General features: G+C 31.7%; 2 protein-coding genes and 2 long non-coding RNA genes across 4 annotated transcripts; 2 read left to right on the forward strand and 2 right to left on the reverse strand.

Annotated features, from left to right (window-relative positions):
- Positions 1 to 410: 410 nt before the first annotated feature.
- On the reverse strand, positions 411 to 1,711 carry LOC121213618 (uncharacterized). The gene is made up of 2 exons (XM_041086419.1): positions 1,667 to 1,711; positions 411 to 1,565 (listed from the first exon to the last, which is right to left on the reverse strand). The coding sequence occupies exons 1-2, from the start codon at positions 1,709 to 1,711 to the stop codon at positions 411 to 413; spliced, it is 1,200 nt and encodes a 399-aa protein (XP_040942353.1).
- Positions 1,712 to 4,103: 2,392 nt separating this feature from the next.
- On the forward strand, positions 4,104 to 4,804 carry LOC107928198 (uncharacterized). Its single transcript, XR_001692573.2, has 2 exons — positions 4,104 to 4,198; positions 4,481 to 4,804. It is a non-coding gene; the product is annotated as an uncharacterized lncRNA (long non-coding RNA).
- Positions 4,805 to 5,853: 1,049 nt separating this feature from the next.
- LOC107928131 (uncharacterized) lies at positions 5,854 to 7,127 on the reverse strand. Its single transcript, XM_016859319.2, has one exon. The coding sequence runs from the start codon at positions 6,932 to 6,934 to the stop codon at positions 6,077 to 6,079; it is 858 nt and encodes a 285-aa protein (XP_016714808.1). The 5' UTR covers positions 6,935 to 7,127; the 3' UTR covers positions 5,854 to 6,076.
- Positions 7,128 to 12,664: 5,537 nt separating this feature from the next.
- Positions 12,665 to 14,444, forward strand: LOC121214028 (uncharacterized). The gene is made up of 2 exons (XR_005909632.1): positions 12,665 to 12,716; positions 12,804 to 14,444. It is a non-coding gene; the product is annotated as an uncharacterized lncRNA (long non-coding RNA).
- Positions 14,445 to 15,767: the final 1,323 nt, after the last annotated feature.

The raw sequence follows: 15,767 nt of genomic DNA on the forward strand, positions 1-15,767 counted from the left end.
AGATGTTCAATTCTGGCTTCATAGTCTTGTAATATTGCCTCCAGTTCGGCTACCCTAGCTTTTAATTCATCCTTTTCGTTCTGGCTTTCGGACAAACTCCTCTCAAAGGACTTATTTTGCTTTTGAGCCTCCTGAAATCTCTTTTCCCACCTATCAGCCTTGACATTTTCTTCTTGAATTTCTTGACACCACTGCTCTGAGGTTTTTCCCAATCCAGCAGTTCTCATTGACATACGTAGCCTCTTATAATCCACCTTTAAGCTATTCAAATCCTCCTCAGCTTTGAGCTTTTCTTTCCTCAGGCCTTCGGTTTCCAGCTTCTGAACATCCACATCCAGCTTCAGACTCATCTTTTCCTCTTCCATTTGCCCTATCTTCTTCTCAAGCTCAGAATTTCTTCTTTCAAAATCTTATTTTATGATTTCTAGCTCAGAAGGGACCATATGTACATGCTTTTCTACTAATTGGCTGTCTCCTTGACCTGGTACAGGTATATTATCATTGACCCTCCTACCCAGCCAACTGATATATTCAGGAGTCATCGGCGGACCTACTGACAATCTCTTCAAACGACGAGTCTGCCTCCAAGCATTTGTCATTTCTCTAATCTTTTTCTTGTAACCATCACACTTATACGATAACTCACTTTGAGCTAATCCTTGGGTTGTAGGTACGAACTGCCTCGATCTATACTGCCTCAATACCAGTAATAGTGCATAACCAATAGCTCCCCAAATCCCAAGTAGAGGAACCCAATCGAAATCTCCACATCTATACAATATCTCATCTGACAGCAACCAAGGAGCTCTCCACTCAATGTCCTCCTCTTGAAGATTCTGAAGAATTGCAATCCATCTTTCTTCTAAGGCCCCATCTTGCATCGGTATTTCCACTATTTCTTTTAAGGACGAATAAGTTTCAGAAAAAACTCGATAAGAAAATTTATCAACCTTCCTGAAATGACTGTGAAACCATGCCAAGAGAAGCTGTGCACATCCAATAAATCTTCCTTCACCTACTCTTCGGCATTCGTTCAGTGACCTAAAAGTTTCTGCTAAAATTGCTGGAACCGGTGTGACTCCTTTATCAAGTTGATCGAAAAGATCAGTGACTGCTTCATCGATATGTCCCAAGGCTTTGGGAAAGACAACTAGGCCGTAGATGCTCAAAGCAAAAACATCAACCCTCTTCTTCATGTCTAGATGTACTTGAATTAAATCTCTCAGATTCTTCCAAGGAATACATTTGCTATCTCCCTTCTGTTTGATTCGTGCTACGACCCACTGCTCACTCATCCTAGTTATATTCACCAACTTCTTCAAAAAGGTTAGAACATTAGCAGCTCTTGAATAGGCTTTATCCACTTGAATTTTTGAACAACGAAGCAATGCTGTGTATTCCTCCACTGTAGGCACTAAATCAACACTTCCAAAGGTGAAACAACAATAAGCCGAATTCCAAAATTGGGCTAAGGCACGGAACAGGCGCTTATCCACCTTTACGTCGAGCAAGTAAGGTAGGTCTCCATAGCTAGAGTAGAAAAGTTGCTTAATCTCATCATTCCACTGATCCCAAATTTCCTTTAGTTCCTGTAGGCTATTCTGAGTCACGCTAACACGAGTGAAGTCCCACAACTCTGACACATACCCATCGGCCAAACTATCACCTTTCTCTTGTTGTGCTGTCTCAGACCAAGTTTGGACAGCCGCATTATCTTCCACTTTATCAAGAAACCCTTTTTCCATGATAAGCTTTCTATCTAGCAACCGAATATGAACTAACGCCCTTTTAGGATGAAATGTTATGCAATCATGATGTCATGCAATCAAAACAAAAGAAACCCAAGTCAGTATCACATATAAAGATATAAACAAGCATAAAATAGCAAGAAACACCTAAACAGGAATCCCCTAGGGTTTTGGGATAGTTCTACCTAGGTCAAGTTCCTAAAACTCACTATATGAGGTTTAGTTTCTAGAGTAAGGGTACCCAAACCAGCAAATTCCTCGATCCTCACCCATTATAGGCTCATGTGGATCGAGTTCGGTTCAGGGGGACACATTTCCCTATGGCTGCACGGAGATGAAAATCTCACGAAAACATAGGTACGGATGTATCCCGGAAGCGGTCCACTACCCTACACGGAGGTGAAAACCTCACGAAGGACTAGTTTCTCGCTCCCACTTAAAGGGTAAAATGCAAAATGCAAATGCAAGGTTACCAACATGCCGAGATGAAAAAACAATAAATGCGAAGGGAACTCATGAATTTTTTTTAAAACTTTTGATTTTCGACACAAAGGAAAATATAATCAGTTTATGGCTCGACTCTCAAGTGTCCCCAGTGGAGTCGCCAAGCTGTCGAAACCGTTTTTTTGAAAACAAGAATTTTAGTTATCGACCCTTTTTAAAAAAAAATAAAACTGGAGTCGCCACCGATCCTTTATTAAGGTGTGACCGGCCCACCTTAAAAAATTATTTTGGTCTGCGAATTTTAAAAACAGGTTCGGGAGTCAGTTACACACGAGGAAGGGTTAGCACCCTCGTAACGCCCAAAAATCGGTACCAAATTGACTATTTAATGTCTTAGTGTCGAAAGTTAAAAAAGATTCTAAAATAGGCTTGAATGATGAAATTTGCAAAAGGATAATCAATTGTTCAAGTCATGTAAAGAAATCGAGTCTCAATACGTTAGGGTACAATTCCTCATAATCCCCAAACTTGAATATCACTTTTATTTTATTCGAAAATCTTCATTTCGAGAAAGTAACATGCCACACCCAATACGTTAGGGCACAACAAGTTAAGTTCCCAAAATTAATTTTTATGCATTTTGAATAAAGACTATTCTCGACTTTTTAAGATTGACAAGGAAAATAAAAACCCAATACGTTAGGGCTCAATTCCCCTCGAAAATCCCAAACCTCCAAAAATGCTTTTATTCAAAAAAAAACCTTTAAATCAAAAACTTTGATGAATGGTTAAAACCAAAATATATTTTCAAAATGGGTATATCGAAAGTTAATTCAAAACATATATGAATACATATTTACAAACTATATATATGAGCACAATATACAAGTAAGCTTGAAAATATGTATAAGCATGCATTTAACACGTAAATACAAGTGTACATATAAAAAGGGAGGTAAAAATATATACGACAAGCTTACAATAATTTCTAAGAATATGCAGGCAAAACATGTGTATGTATACATGAAAATTGTGGAGATAAAAATATCGAAATATGCATATATATATTTACAGAAAAATGTATAAGTATATCGTAAAGAAAATATAAAAAAACATATGTATATACATATTTATAGAAACTAAAATATAAAAGTTTATTTATATATGTAAAAGTTAGAAAATAAAAGAAAAAAAAATATAAAATATAGAGGTATATGCATATTGTATAAAAGAATGCCTATATATATATATATATTATAAAAGCCATGCGTATGTATATGTATCATAAAAAACAATGCATGTATGATATAAAATAATAATAATAATGAATATAGCATATGCATATAAAACATTTAAATATATATACAGTATATACATAAATATGATAAGAAACACAGGTGCGTGTACATAGGCATAGTAATAATAGTATATAATATTATAGTAAAAATAATAATAAAAATGCTAGCAATATTAATTAAATAAGCTAAAAAATCTAAAATACAAGATTAAAGGTTGAATTGCAAACAAGCAAAATTTAAATGCTGATTTCAAAAGAAAAAAAAACAAATAAACAAATAAATAAAAAGGACATAAAAACAAGAAGGGAGCAGATTCAAAAGCGCGCAATAAGAGGGGGACCAATCGAGCAATTCACCCAGACCTCCAAAACGCAGCGCAGAAAGGGACCGAATTGAAACGAAAATTAAATATGCGGCCCAATTTTAAAACAAATAAAAAGGGTTTAATTGACACGTGCTGCAAAAGAGAGGGGCTAAATGCGAAAATTCCCCACCTGACGTCAGAGCGCGCGGATCCTCCCCTTCGGGTCGGGTCACCGCGCGGGTCAGGCCTGGCAAAACGGCGCCGTTTTGATCCGTTATTTAAATCAATTTCCTTCCTCTAAAATCATTTGAAAATTGAGTAAAAGAAAAAAAATTAAAAAAACGCCGCAACTGGTCTCCGCCGCGCTTTCGCCGATCGGAGATGCGACGCGATGGGCTCTGAAGGTAAATTTCTTCCCTTTGTTTTTGATAAAAGAAAATAAAATAAAATAAAATAAAATAAAATAGGCTAAGTAAATAAAACGCAAATCACCTTTAAACAAAACTTTGTACTTTCAATATTTTTCCTTTTGTATTTCTCTGTATTTTTTTTATTTCCTTTTTTTTTCTTTTTTTTTTTACAGATTTCAAAGGCTTTTATAGCCCGAAAAAGAAAAACTAGATCGCATCTATCTATTATTTTGCTGTTTTCTCTCTGTTGGACTCTTTGAATATGCTTCTTTGCAGGTGTTGTGCGCGCGAATGACGTGCGTGGAGAGGAGTCGGTCCCGAGTCGTGCGGTGCTTGGAGAGGCTGCTGGAGGCGGGGGACTACTTGCGGCGCTGAAGCAGAGAGGCTAGGGTTTCTGCTTAGTTTTTTAATTGTTGGGCCATTTAGTTTGTTAGGCCTGTAAAAAAAAAACTGGGCTACGCCCAACATGTTATTTGTGCGAGCCCGGGCTAATTGGGTCTGCTACAATTGCAATTTTATTTATTTGTATTATCAAAATACTTTTCATATTTAGATTCCTTTGTATTACATTTATTTGTTATTATAGTATTGTTATCTTTATATTGTTGCTTACATAATTTATTCATGCATGTTGACATTAAAACTTTTATATACCAAATGTTTGTATTTTTATGCACATCATGCCACGGTTATTTAAATGCATGTTGTATAGCCATGTATGATTCCTTTTGTGTGTCAAATGATTCTATTAAGAGCATAATGAATTAAACGTTTTATTTCACTATTATTCCACTCAAATTCGTAACCAATTTCAAAATAAGGCAATGTTTCGCATTTTAAAAATTTGAGAAGTTGTACCCTAACTTACTGGGTCTCAATTTTCTCGTTAAACCTAAAGAGCAAAATATCCTTTTAAATTTCCAAACGCATAAAATTTCAAAATAAAGGTAATATTCTGATTTAGAAAATTCGAGAAATCGTGCCCTAACTTACTAAGCTTCGATTTTTCTCGCGTTGATTCTAAATAACTGAATATCCTTTTAAAAATTAAAACGAATGAGGTTCTAATAAAAAAACAAAAGGCAAGCTTACTCTCAAAAAAATACGATGTGCCGTGTCCTAACTTACTGGATGTGACATCTTGTTAATTCGAGATAAGAAGGCATTTTTCATTTTGATTTATCCAAGTAAAATTTTTAAAATAACGTAATATAAAGAAGGATCATATTTTTAAATTCTTTTCGAGTTTTTAATTTTCGACATAAAGACATTAAATAATCAACTAAGGTACCAATTTTGGGCGTATCGAGGGTGCTAATCCTTCCTCGTGCGTAACCGACTCCCGAACCCCTTTTTTTGGATTTCGTAGACCAAACTCGTTGTTTTAATAAAATCAAATCGTTTATTAAAAACAACCATTTTACGAGGTGATCCGATCACACCTCATCAAAAAAAAGATTGGTGGCGACTCCCATTTTCGTTTTTATCCAAATCGACCCCGTTTTATCGAAAAAATGGTGTCAACAACATGGATATCCAAATCGATGGGATTCCATCTAAAAAATGTTGATAAGGAAAAATAGGCGAGGAAAAGAAGAAAAAGAGGTATAGGATATATATATCGATCACTAGAATTATTGCTCTAGACCTAGAAATAAATAGGCTTATCCCTTTGATTGATTCAAAATTATTAAAAGTAGACATTATCTCAATGTAAGTATAACGATAGAGTTTGATACAAAACAATCCATGAAAAAATATTTCAGTTTCATTTACAAATTTCAATCTCTTAAGCATATATGTCCCCTATAATCACCAAATTAACCATCTATATCCTTCTTAAATCATAATTTTAAAAAAAAAACAAAGAAATTAACGAGGATTCTTACAAGCACAGATCAACAAAGAAAACTCATGACCTCTTCCTTTGTCACTATGTTCCAAACACCCACTTTTTTCTTCTAACCAAAGCCTACTATCAAACCCACTCCTTGTCCTAAACATGAACACAGCTCTCCCATTTGTTTGCTTAAACACCCAATCATGCAAATCCCACATCATATCCACTAATAATCCATCCAAAAATATGATTTGATTCCCTCTAAAATTCCACTTCAATCTCTTCACTTGAAACACTTCCTTTTTATCAATACTTACACACAATTCCCCTCCATTACAATACTCTATTAAGATATCATGAGCCAACCCACTCTCACAAAACCTTGCCTTGGTCGAATAAACCGTGTTGGCTATAAAAGTTTCCGTTCTCGATATCAAGTTGAACGACGGGTCAGCCTTTTCGTCTATGTTATCGCCGAGTAAGAAACAGATACGTGAGTCGACTAACACGATGAGTGAGTACTTACTGGTTGGTTCCGGTGATCCATTGATGAACTCGGCATTGGAAACATCCCAAATGACTTCAATCTCTGAATTACACGCTTTGAACCCTTTGTTACCTTTGTTGTTCTTCAATTGATAAGGTTCGGAGATGCGGTTTAAGTTGTCACTAACCTTGATCGATAAGCCTTGGCTTATATTACACCATGTGAGGGTGATGAAAAGGTGTGTTTGGGGACTGGTTTTAGCTTTGTATATGCATGTTACAGTGTTTGGGGTTGAAGGAACATGGTTGGGTGATATATAAGCTTGATTAATTGAAGGCCATGAACAATAAGAATCTGATACTTTGATGGCTTTTTCAATGGAACAAGATGTTATGCTCCTCATTGTTAAAAGGAAAACCGAGAAAGAAAATCGAAAAAGGAAAAATGAAAATTCAGGAAAAAAATTTCCTCATTTTTATTGGAAAAGAAAATGGAAGATCGAAGGTCTTATTCTATATGTAAATTCTCCCATGTGGAACTGTCTTTTCTAATTCATAGTTGCAGAAAAGACGAAAGGATGAACAGAAATCAACCGTGGCAATGAAAAGAGCCAAAAGGGAATCCCATTAAATACTATTTTCTTTAAGGTTTAAATATGATTTAGGTCCCTTTACTCTTTGGAATTTTGAAATTTAGTCCTTTTGCTTTTATTTCAAGTCTCGGATTTGGAAATCAAACTCCAACTGATAATAAATAAGGTTAAATTTTGTTGTTAGACCCTATACTTTGATAAAATTTTATATTTAGTCCATGTATTTGAAAAGTTAAAAATCAAATCCTCCTATTTTTTTATTTAAAAATCTCAGTCCTATTTGGCATGATATATAATTGACAAAAAGTAAAAATATTAAGCTAACATATTTTAATGAAATTTCTTATGCTATAATTATTGAACTAGGATTTTTAGACTAAAAAAAAGTAAGAGGGTTACAAGAGTTAAATCTCAAGTTAAAGAACTACAAGGACTAACAACATATTTTAACCATTTAATAACTAATGTCCAATTAATAACACATAATTAAGTTAATGGGATTCCTACGATTACAAAGAGAGAGACTAATAGTGGGTTTGAATAGGCAGTAATATGTGATACAGTGTGTTTAGTTTTTTCTTGTTTCACACTACAGTATCGTTATAGTATTTAATCTCATGACTACCGTTATTTTTACACAACAGCAAGTAAACGCACCGTCCATCCAAATCTACCTTAAATTTCAAAAGTTTGAAAAATAGAGCAACTAGATGCATAATTAGATCTTTTCGTAACCTTAAAGCAAAGACCATTGCCCAATTTGTTGTTTAGCTTCATGTGCTTTATTCATTAGATTAATTAAGAATCTAATTAAATTAACATCAAGTAACTCTCGACATGGTCCCATACTATAAGAAAATAATGTAAAGGGAAAATGTCAAAACAGATAACCTAATTACATAATACACGACATGAATATGACATTAACAGAAATTAAAATACCATGTAATAGTGGGTGAATGGGATTATTAATGAAGTTTAAAGGTCAAGTTAGAGCCATAAAACCAAGAGGAATTTGATTTGATATGCACTTGAACAGACACATGGGATTGTGGGGGTGACTTTGAATGCTATTGGATAACATGGGCTTGGATTGATGATGATGATGATGATGATGATGATATGTTGAGTTTTGGTCCCACTAATTAAAAATCTGTCTTCAGAGTCACCTACTACACAGCTAAAAGATGACAATGACTAAAAAGGATATACCCCCATAACCCTAGCCATCCCCTCCTAAACTTCGTTTATAAATTGAATTTTCTTTTATACAACCCACACTAGTAGAGAGAGTAAATTATTGTCAAATGTTGAAGTTTGTATTTTTGTTATACAATTTTTACTATTATCCATCGCTTCCAAACGATGGACAAAATTAAGTTATGTATTCTTTTTAGAGCTAAAATGCAATTTCATCATTGTATTAGCTTATATCTTTATAATTTTTAAAAAATTAAATTAAAATTTTATCACCAATTTCACCATTTACTCATTTGTAATTTTATAAAATATAAAGTATCAATGTGATAATTTTTCAATTTTAGGAGGGTTGGCCCCTGCCAATCCCACTTGGTGTCACCTTTGCTTGAACCCATATCTTCCTTGTTGCCATAACAATGTTGGCAGAAAACTCACATACTATACAATTAAAAATAATCTAAATTGCTTTTTTTTTAAATATCTAAATTGAGTTTAGGGGTGAGCAAAATCTGATTTAATTCAAAAAATTTTATAAAAATTTTAAATTTTGAATTAAATAGTTCAAGTTATTTGAGTTAATCAAATTATTCGGATCAACTCGAATAAAAATTTAAGTTTTTCGGTTTAACTCAAATATGAATTACACAGTTCGAGTTATCCGAAAATCCGAATAAGAAAATGAAAAACTACGTCGTTTTGATAAATATTTACCTTTTCTAAAGTTAAAAGGTAAAACTATTAAGTTAAAAAGCAAAATCACGTCGTTTTGGTAAATATTTACTCATTAAGTTAAAAGGCAAAACTATTATATTGTATATGTAGTTAAATAATCTTATACCTCGCCTACTAGTTAAATAGTCGGTCCATGTAAATCAACATTGAGTATAAATAATAGGATTTGTTAACTCGACTCGACTCGAAATTTTTTACCCGATTCAAGTCGACTCAATCAAATACTCACCCCTAATTGAGTTTTTGACTTTTGAGAAGGGTTAAAATGTAAAATTTTCATTTAACAAAAAAGCTAAAAAGCATTAAATTGAATTATTAACATTTAAAAGGGATTAAAATTAAAATTATACCATTTTTAAAAAAAAATCATATTCAAAATTGGTGTTGAAATCTTTATTCTCAATATACCTTGCCATGATAAAGATTCCCTATTTCTGATTAAAGAAAATCCACATGACAAGACGTAAGAATTTTTAACATCCTTAAATGGTAAAGCAAGTGTCATTGATTGTAATAATAACCACATGATAAAAGCTTACCTGTTTTTAAGTGAAGCTGAAATTAATTATCAAGCGTAAATTAGGAGATATTTAATGGGAAATTAACTAATCAAGGACATGGCAGATGGCCATTAGTCTGGACATCATTAAACACAAACATGAATCAAAATTATCCTAATTCAGTGACAGATAAAAAGATTCCCCAAGGGAATCATCTTGGAGACTTCTACATTTATCCTGAAAAAATACAGACAAATATAAGTTTTTATTTATTTATTTAGGATTTAATCTCACTATTTTTATTTTTAAAATTTAGATTCATTTGTTAATAAAGTTGAACTTTTTGTTGTATATAGAGGCTAAATTCTTGAAAGGACTCCAAGAGGTGGATTTAGGGGGGCTTTGGACTTTTAAATTTTTTAAAATTTTAAATTAGTAAAGAAAAATTGCACTTTGCCCTCCTTAAAAATGATAAAAATTTGATTTAATCTTTTTAAAAATTATAAATATATAGACAATTTAATTTTGACCCCTCTAAAACTTTTTTCTAGTTTCGCCCCAAGGACTCAGATATTATACTAAAGTTTAATCATGTAGTTTGTGTTGATTTTGGGTTGAAAAAAAATTTAGGCTAAATCTATTCTAGTTATAAATCTTCAAATAATTTTGAATTCGGATTGTTTTGGGTTTAAATTATTTGGAGTTCGTATCATTAGAGTTTGTTATTTGTTTTTCGAGCAAGGTCATTTCAAGTTCCTCATTTAGGTTTAGCACTTAAATTTAGGTTATTTTAGGTTCATGATGATTCTAAATTTAGATCATTTTCAAGTTTAAGTTATGTAAATTTTTTAATAATAAATCGGTTTAAATTATGATTAATCGAATTGAATTTTCGAACACATGTATACAAGTACCACACATAACGGATTAAGTGGCTATCATAATTTTATTTTCTCATATTTGGGTTCAATTTCACAAGGTTACCCAACCTCCTAATTAAAGCCAAATTTAGACAGAAATTTATGGCAAGCCATAAAGACAAAGAAAACAACTTCCAACCTCTCTCTTTTTGTGTTCTAAAACAAGAGAGTTTGGTACCAACTTATCTAATTGTTAGACACTGTCATATCTCTATCCCAACCACTTTGAAACTTTGTCTTACAGGGTTGAATTTCATGTTCCAAATTTTGTACTTTTTTCTTAAGATATTAGTGAATAAAAAAACCCTTACTTAGGGTGAGTTTAGATAGGTAGTACGTTTATCTGCTGTTAATATCAAAATAGCGGTAGCGGTAAGATTAAATATGGTAAGATTAAATATTATAGCGATACTGTAGCGTAAGACAAAAAGTAAGCTAAACATACCGCACCGCATCCAATCGCCCATCCAAACCCACCCTTAATTGGGCAGAAAATTAAGCTTTAATTTCTTTTTATCTTTAACTACAATCACCAAATCTTCACCTTATTACACTAAAATGGTTAATTAAATACCTAACCCTAATACCATCTTCAAATTAGTCAACTATCATATCAAATGTAAATTATATGAGTGCATTAGGCTCCATGGGCACAACTGCCTTAAAAAGGAAGTAATTACATTAATTTTTGACTCTTGAATTTGATAATTAAGTCTACTTTGATATATGTATTATTTTTTTTTCACTTTGGTACCTGAACTTGACAACTAGATTTATTTTGGTCCTTGAAATTGGATTCCATCAAAATTTGACGATGACTAGTATTCTTAGAACATGACTGGATCGGTTGGTTGGACCAATTGGATCGAGAACCGATTGCATTACTAGTCCCAAAAAAAAAGGTTGAACTGATTGAATCGGAAACTACTTGAAACAGGTAAAAATCGAAATTTGGGACAAAAATTAGTAGTTGAACCGGTTTAATATTTTTTTAATTTTTAATTATTTATTTAATTATTGTTGGTTTAGCAATTGAATTGGTCAAACTAATTGAATCGAGGACCAGTGGTCTAACTTATTCAATCATTGATCTAGTTATTAGAATACTGTATATGACACTCCAAAATTGTATCGCGTCATCACCTGAAAAATTATATAAAATTTTTAATTTTCAAGAGATGATGTGGCACAATCTCATAGACCACGACATCAAACTTTTAATGTTTTTGAAAGAATCATCGAACTTCTAAAATTTTCAAGTTTAATGACCAAAATAAATCTAGTTGCTAAGTTCATGTACCAAAGTGGACCTAGTTGCCAAGTTCAAAGGCTGAAAATTATATTATCCCTACATAAAAATAGGGTAAATGGTCACAAATACGCGATCAAATCCTAATCAACTTGAAACCCACACAAATTTACCTTTGAACCAATGGCGTGAATGGTTTACTTGTTCTTATAATTATCCCTGAAAGACTCAACTATTAAATTTTATTTTTTTTCAAACTTGTGAATTTTTAAAAATGTTTAATATATCATTCGGTACTCGAGTTTGATATTTTTTTTAATGTAGTACATGTGTTATTTTTTTTATCCAATCTAATACTTGTATTTGACAAAAGTTATTATTTTGGTACATAAAAGTAACAATGTTAATTTTTTAGTATTTAATTCGGGGCTTGGGTTTAACTTGATGAAAACTTATTGCTAATATCATTAGGTTTGAATTTTTCATACTTTTGTTAATAAAATAAATTTAGTGTATTTTGCATTTACTTTGTTAAATACAAACTGATTGATGTGAATTAAACCGGGTTTTACAGTTTATTTGATAAAAGTTAATTTTTAATTTTATTAGCTAATTATGAATTTTCATCAAATTAATTTTAAAATCCGAATTAAACACTAAAAAGTTAACACAATTACCTTTAGGTACCAAAATGCATAACTTTTTTCAAATTCAAGTACCACATTAGAAAAAATGTCAAACTCAAATACCGAATTATGTATTAAAATTTTCAAAAGTTCACAAAAAATTGACTTGTAAAAAGAAGTTACAAGTAAATTTACAAAATAAAATATGTTCAAATAACTATAACTAAAAATTATTGTAATATACGAACAAACTAAAACTGAAATATATATCTGACCAAGAATGGGGTGCAAATGAAGTGAAATAAATGCAAGAAATTTGGCCACAATAAGAGGAGTTGCAGAGGGGAAGTCGGCCAAAACCCTCCAGTAAGTCATCTGCCTTGAACACTTAGCTTCATTACTTTACTTTTCATATGCAATGTGTTTGATGGATGACTTGACTTGTTCATGTAGGTCACAAGACACACAATTGGTGTTCATAACCAACATATGTTGCCAACTTATCAAGAAGTTGCCCCAAGAGAAAAGCTTTCATTCAAGAAGAAACCAGCTGGACAACCAGCCATTGTTAAATGGATGTCTTCTACTAAAGAGTCATCTGTTTCAGACCCATTGATGACACCTTATGGATCAAGCTTTACCCAATACTAGTAAACCAAACTTGCAAGATGGAAGTTTATTTTGTTAACTGTTTTGAGATTATTGTGTAAACTTGTCTATTATTGCTATTGATTTCTAAACTTAGGCAGATAGCTGCATTCTTTTTTGTAAAACTGGCTACAATTCAACTGAGTTCAATTGTGCTAAATTGTAGGCAAATTTGGAAATAGTTTGGCATTCTAAGCATATGTAGTTACAAGGCATATAGGATGATCTTGGTTTTTGTAAATAATTTGGCCTTAATTAATAAATGAATTACAATGTTTTGCAATGTTTCATGCTTTTGTTTCATTTGTACAAAATATCTTTACTATTTTCAATCCATTCCATAAAGAAAAATCAAAGATTCCATAAATTAAACTTTCCAACATCCATTACATAAAGCAAATTACAGATAACATACTTTTAACTCACACCTTAAACCCCTTCTTATATTTAACATTTCCTCCACCAATGTCTCTGAACAATACCAATGTCTATCAAACCATTGATCCAGAAGAAACCATAAGTTGGTTTTTCATTTCAACAACCACAACAAAATTACAAATAACAACACCATCAACCATATTTTTCTCTCATTCCTTCTTGCGTCCTCCATTGTCCTGACTTTTTTCAAAACACCCATCAACACAATTCGTGAACAGGTCAATGGTGGATCAAACCAGGCGAAAAAACAATATGCATTTTGAAACCCACTCCCATACTTCTTACACCCAAAAAACCTCCTACCTGAGTTGTCATTGAACCAAGAAGTCCTTAAATTGGCTTTGTTTCCATAGTAGCACATCGGAATCACAATGGGTATTTCCATTTCTCTTTTTCTTCTTCTTCTTCTTCTTCTTCTTCTTCTTCTTCTTCTTCTTCTTCTTCTTCTTCTTCTTCTTCTTCTTCTTCTTCTTCTTCTTCTTCTTCCTCTTCTTCTTCTTCTTCTATTTAGTTGGTACATCGGAATCACAGTGGGTATTTCCATTTCTCTTTTTCTTCTTCTTCTTCTTCTTCTTCTTCTTCTTCTTCTTCTTCTTCTTCTTCTTCTTCTTCTTCTTCTTCTTCTTCTTCTTCTTCTTCTTCTTCTTATTCTTCTTCTTCTTCTTCCTTTTCTTCTTCTTCTTCCTCTTCTTCTTCTTCTTCTATTTAGTTGGTAATCCTTATAAACTAATAAAAGGATCTGGTGCATCCGATCATGTTCAACGTGGCACCCTAACGGGCCACGTCAGATGTCCACTCTCAGGTGACTAATTTGTCACTTTTCGTAAATGTTAATGACTGATTTGTCACTTTTGAAAGTTTAGTAACTGAAATGTTATTTTAATCAAAGTTTAGTGATTATTGGTGTACATTCCCCTTGAATAAATGGATGTGAAGTCAAAAGGGCAAGATGGGAAAGCCTTTTTGCAGTCCAATAAGAATGGAATAGAAATTGGGCTTTTGCAGGAACTTTCATCTCATTGGTCTCTATTCATTTTAGAAAATTCCAATCCATCTAAATTATTTTCAAGCAAAAAAATAGGATAAATCTCAAAATTATATATAAACTTTGATTTAATGTGTAATTTGATACATAAATTTTGATTTGATACAATTATACATGTGAACCTTTGATTTATGTTCAAATGTATACATAAAATTTTAATTTTGATTCAGTAATACACATTTAAAGAAATAAATACATCAATTTATTTTATATTGGATAAATATAATTATTTGTGTATGTAATAAAAATGATACTATATCAATAATTGTATTAATAATTTATAATAATTTGATCAAACCAAAATTTCATGTACAAAATTGCATATTAAATCAAAGTTCATGTATAATTTTGAGATTTATCCTGTAAAAAATTGATCCAAATAAAATTTTGAAATGTGATCAAATTAGGTCTAACAATTTCATGTATTGCATACGTATTCGTATATTTATATATTTTTTTTATATTTATATAAATTTTAATATATCAAAAAGTATATTTTGATTTAATTCTATCATTTCTGAAGTGTGTAGATCCGATCAATTATAACTTAAATCCTTATCCTAAGTCAATTCCATGAACCCTGTAGTCTCTATTTCAGTAAATAGATCTTAAAATTTTCAGGTTAGAACTTCAAATCTCTAATCCCATCCCATAGACTTTTATCTAACCTTTCAATACTTAATTATGAATTTCATCCATTTATTTTATGAAAATAAAAAATGTTCGTCTTTTTAATTTTATTTATCAGAATTTGACTTTTATACTTCTATAAAAAAATAAAAAATTAGTCTAATTCAATAATGTTGTTAATTGTTAAATCGTTGTCCTGAAAATTAATAGTTCAATAGATTATATGCGAGGAATTAATAAAAATCGATCATTCAAATTTATGAGTATACCAATAATTGGACTAAATTTTCAATTTTCGTAAAATATAAGATTAAATTCAGACAATTAAAGTTGAGAAACTAGCTTTGCAATTTTCGTAGGAATTCATAATCAGACCAACATTTAGTTCAACAAGTTATATGCAAGTTCGAAGTTTTTAGATTTATCAACAATTGGACTAAATTCTCTTAAAATAAAAGAAATAACTTTTTTAATTAACATAAAGTAAAGGGATTAAATTGGAAATTGGACCAACATTGAGGGAAAAACTACATAATTTGTAAAGTACAAGGACGACATTCTGAAAATTAAAATAAAAAAAAAACTTTTCAAATTTTCTAAAGTAAGGGGATTAAATTGGAAATTGGACCAACATTGGGGAATAAAAACTACATAAT

Source organism: Gossypium hirsutum, chromosome D01 (assembly GCF_007990345.1).
Source record: "Gossypium hirsutum isolate 1008001.06 chromosome D01, Gossypium_hirsutum_v2.1, whole genome shotgun sequence".
NCBI lineage: Eukaryota > Viridiplantae > Streptophyta > Magnoliopsida > Malvales > Malvaceae > Gossypium > Gossypium hirsutum.

Bases quoted from the DNA above. Each gene is read 5' to 3' on its own strand.
- LOC121213618 (XM_041086419.1), bottom strand. From the start codon at position 1,711: ATGCGGCTGTCCAAACTTGGTCTGAGACAGCACAACAAGAGAAAG. The intron at 1,566-1,666 runs GTGATAGTTTGG...ATTTGGGATCAG, and splicing joins GACAGCACAACAAGAGAAAG to TGGAATGATGAGATTAAGCA.
- LOC107928131 (XM_016859319.2), bottom strand. From the start codon at position 6,934: ATGAGGAGCATAACATCTTGTTCCATTGAAAAAGCCATCAAAGTATCA.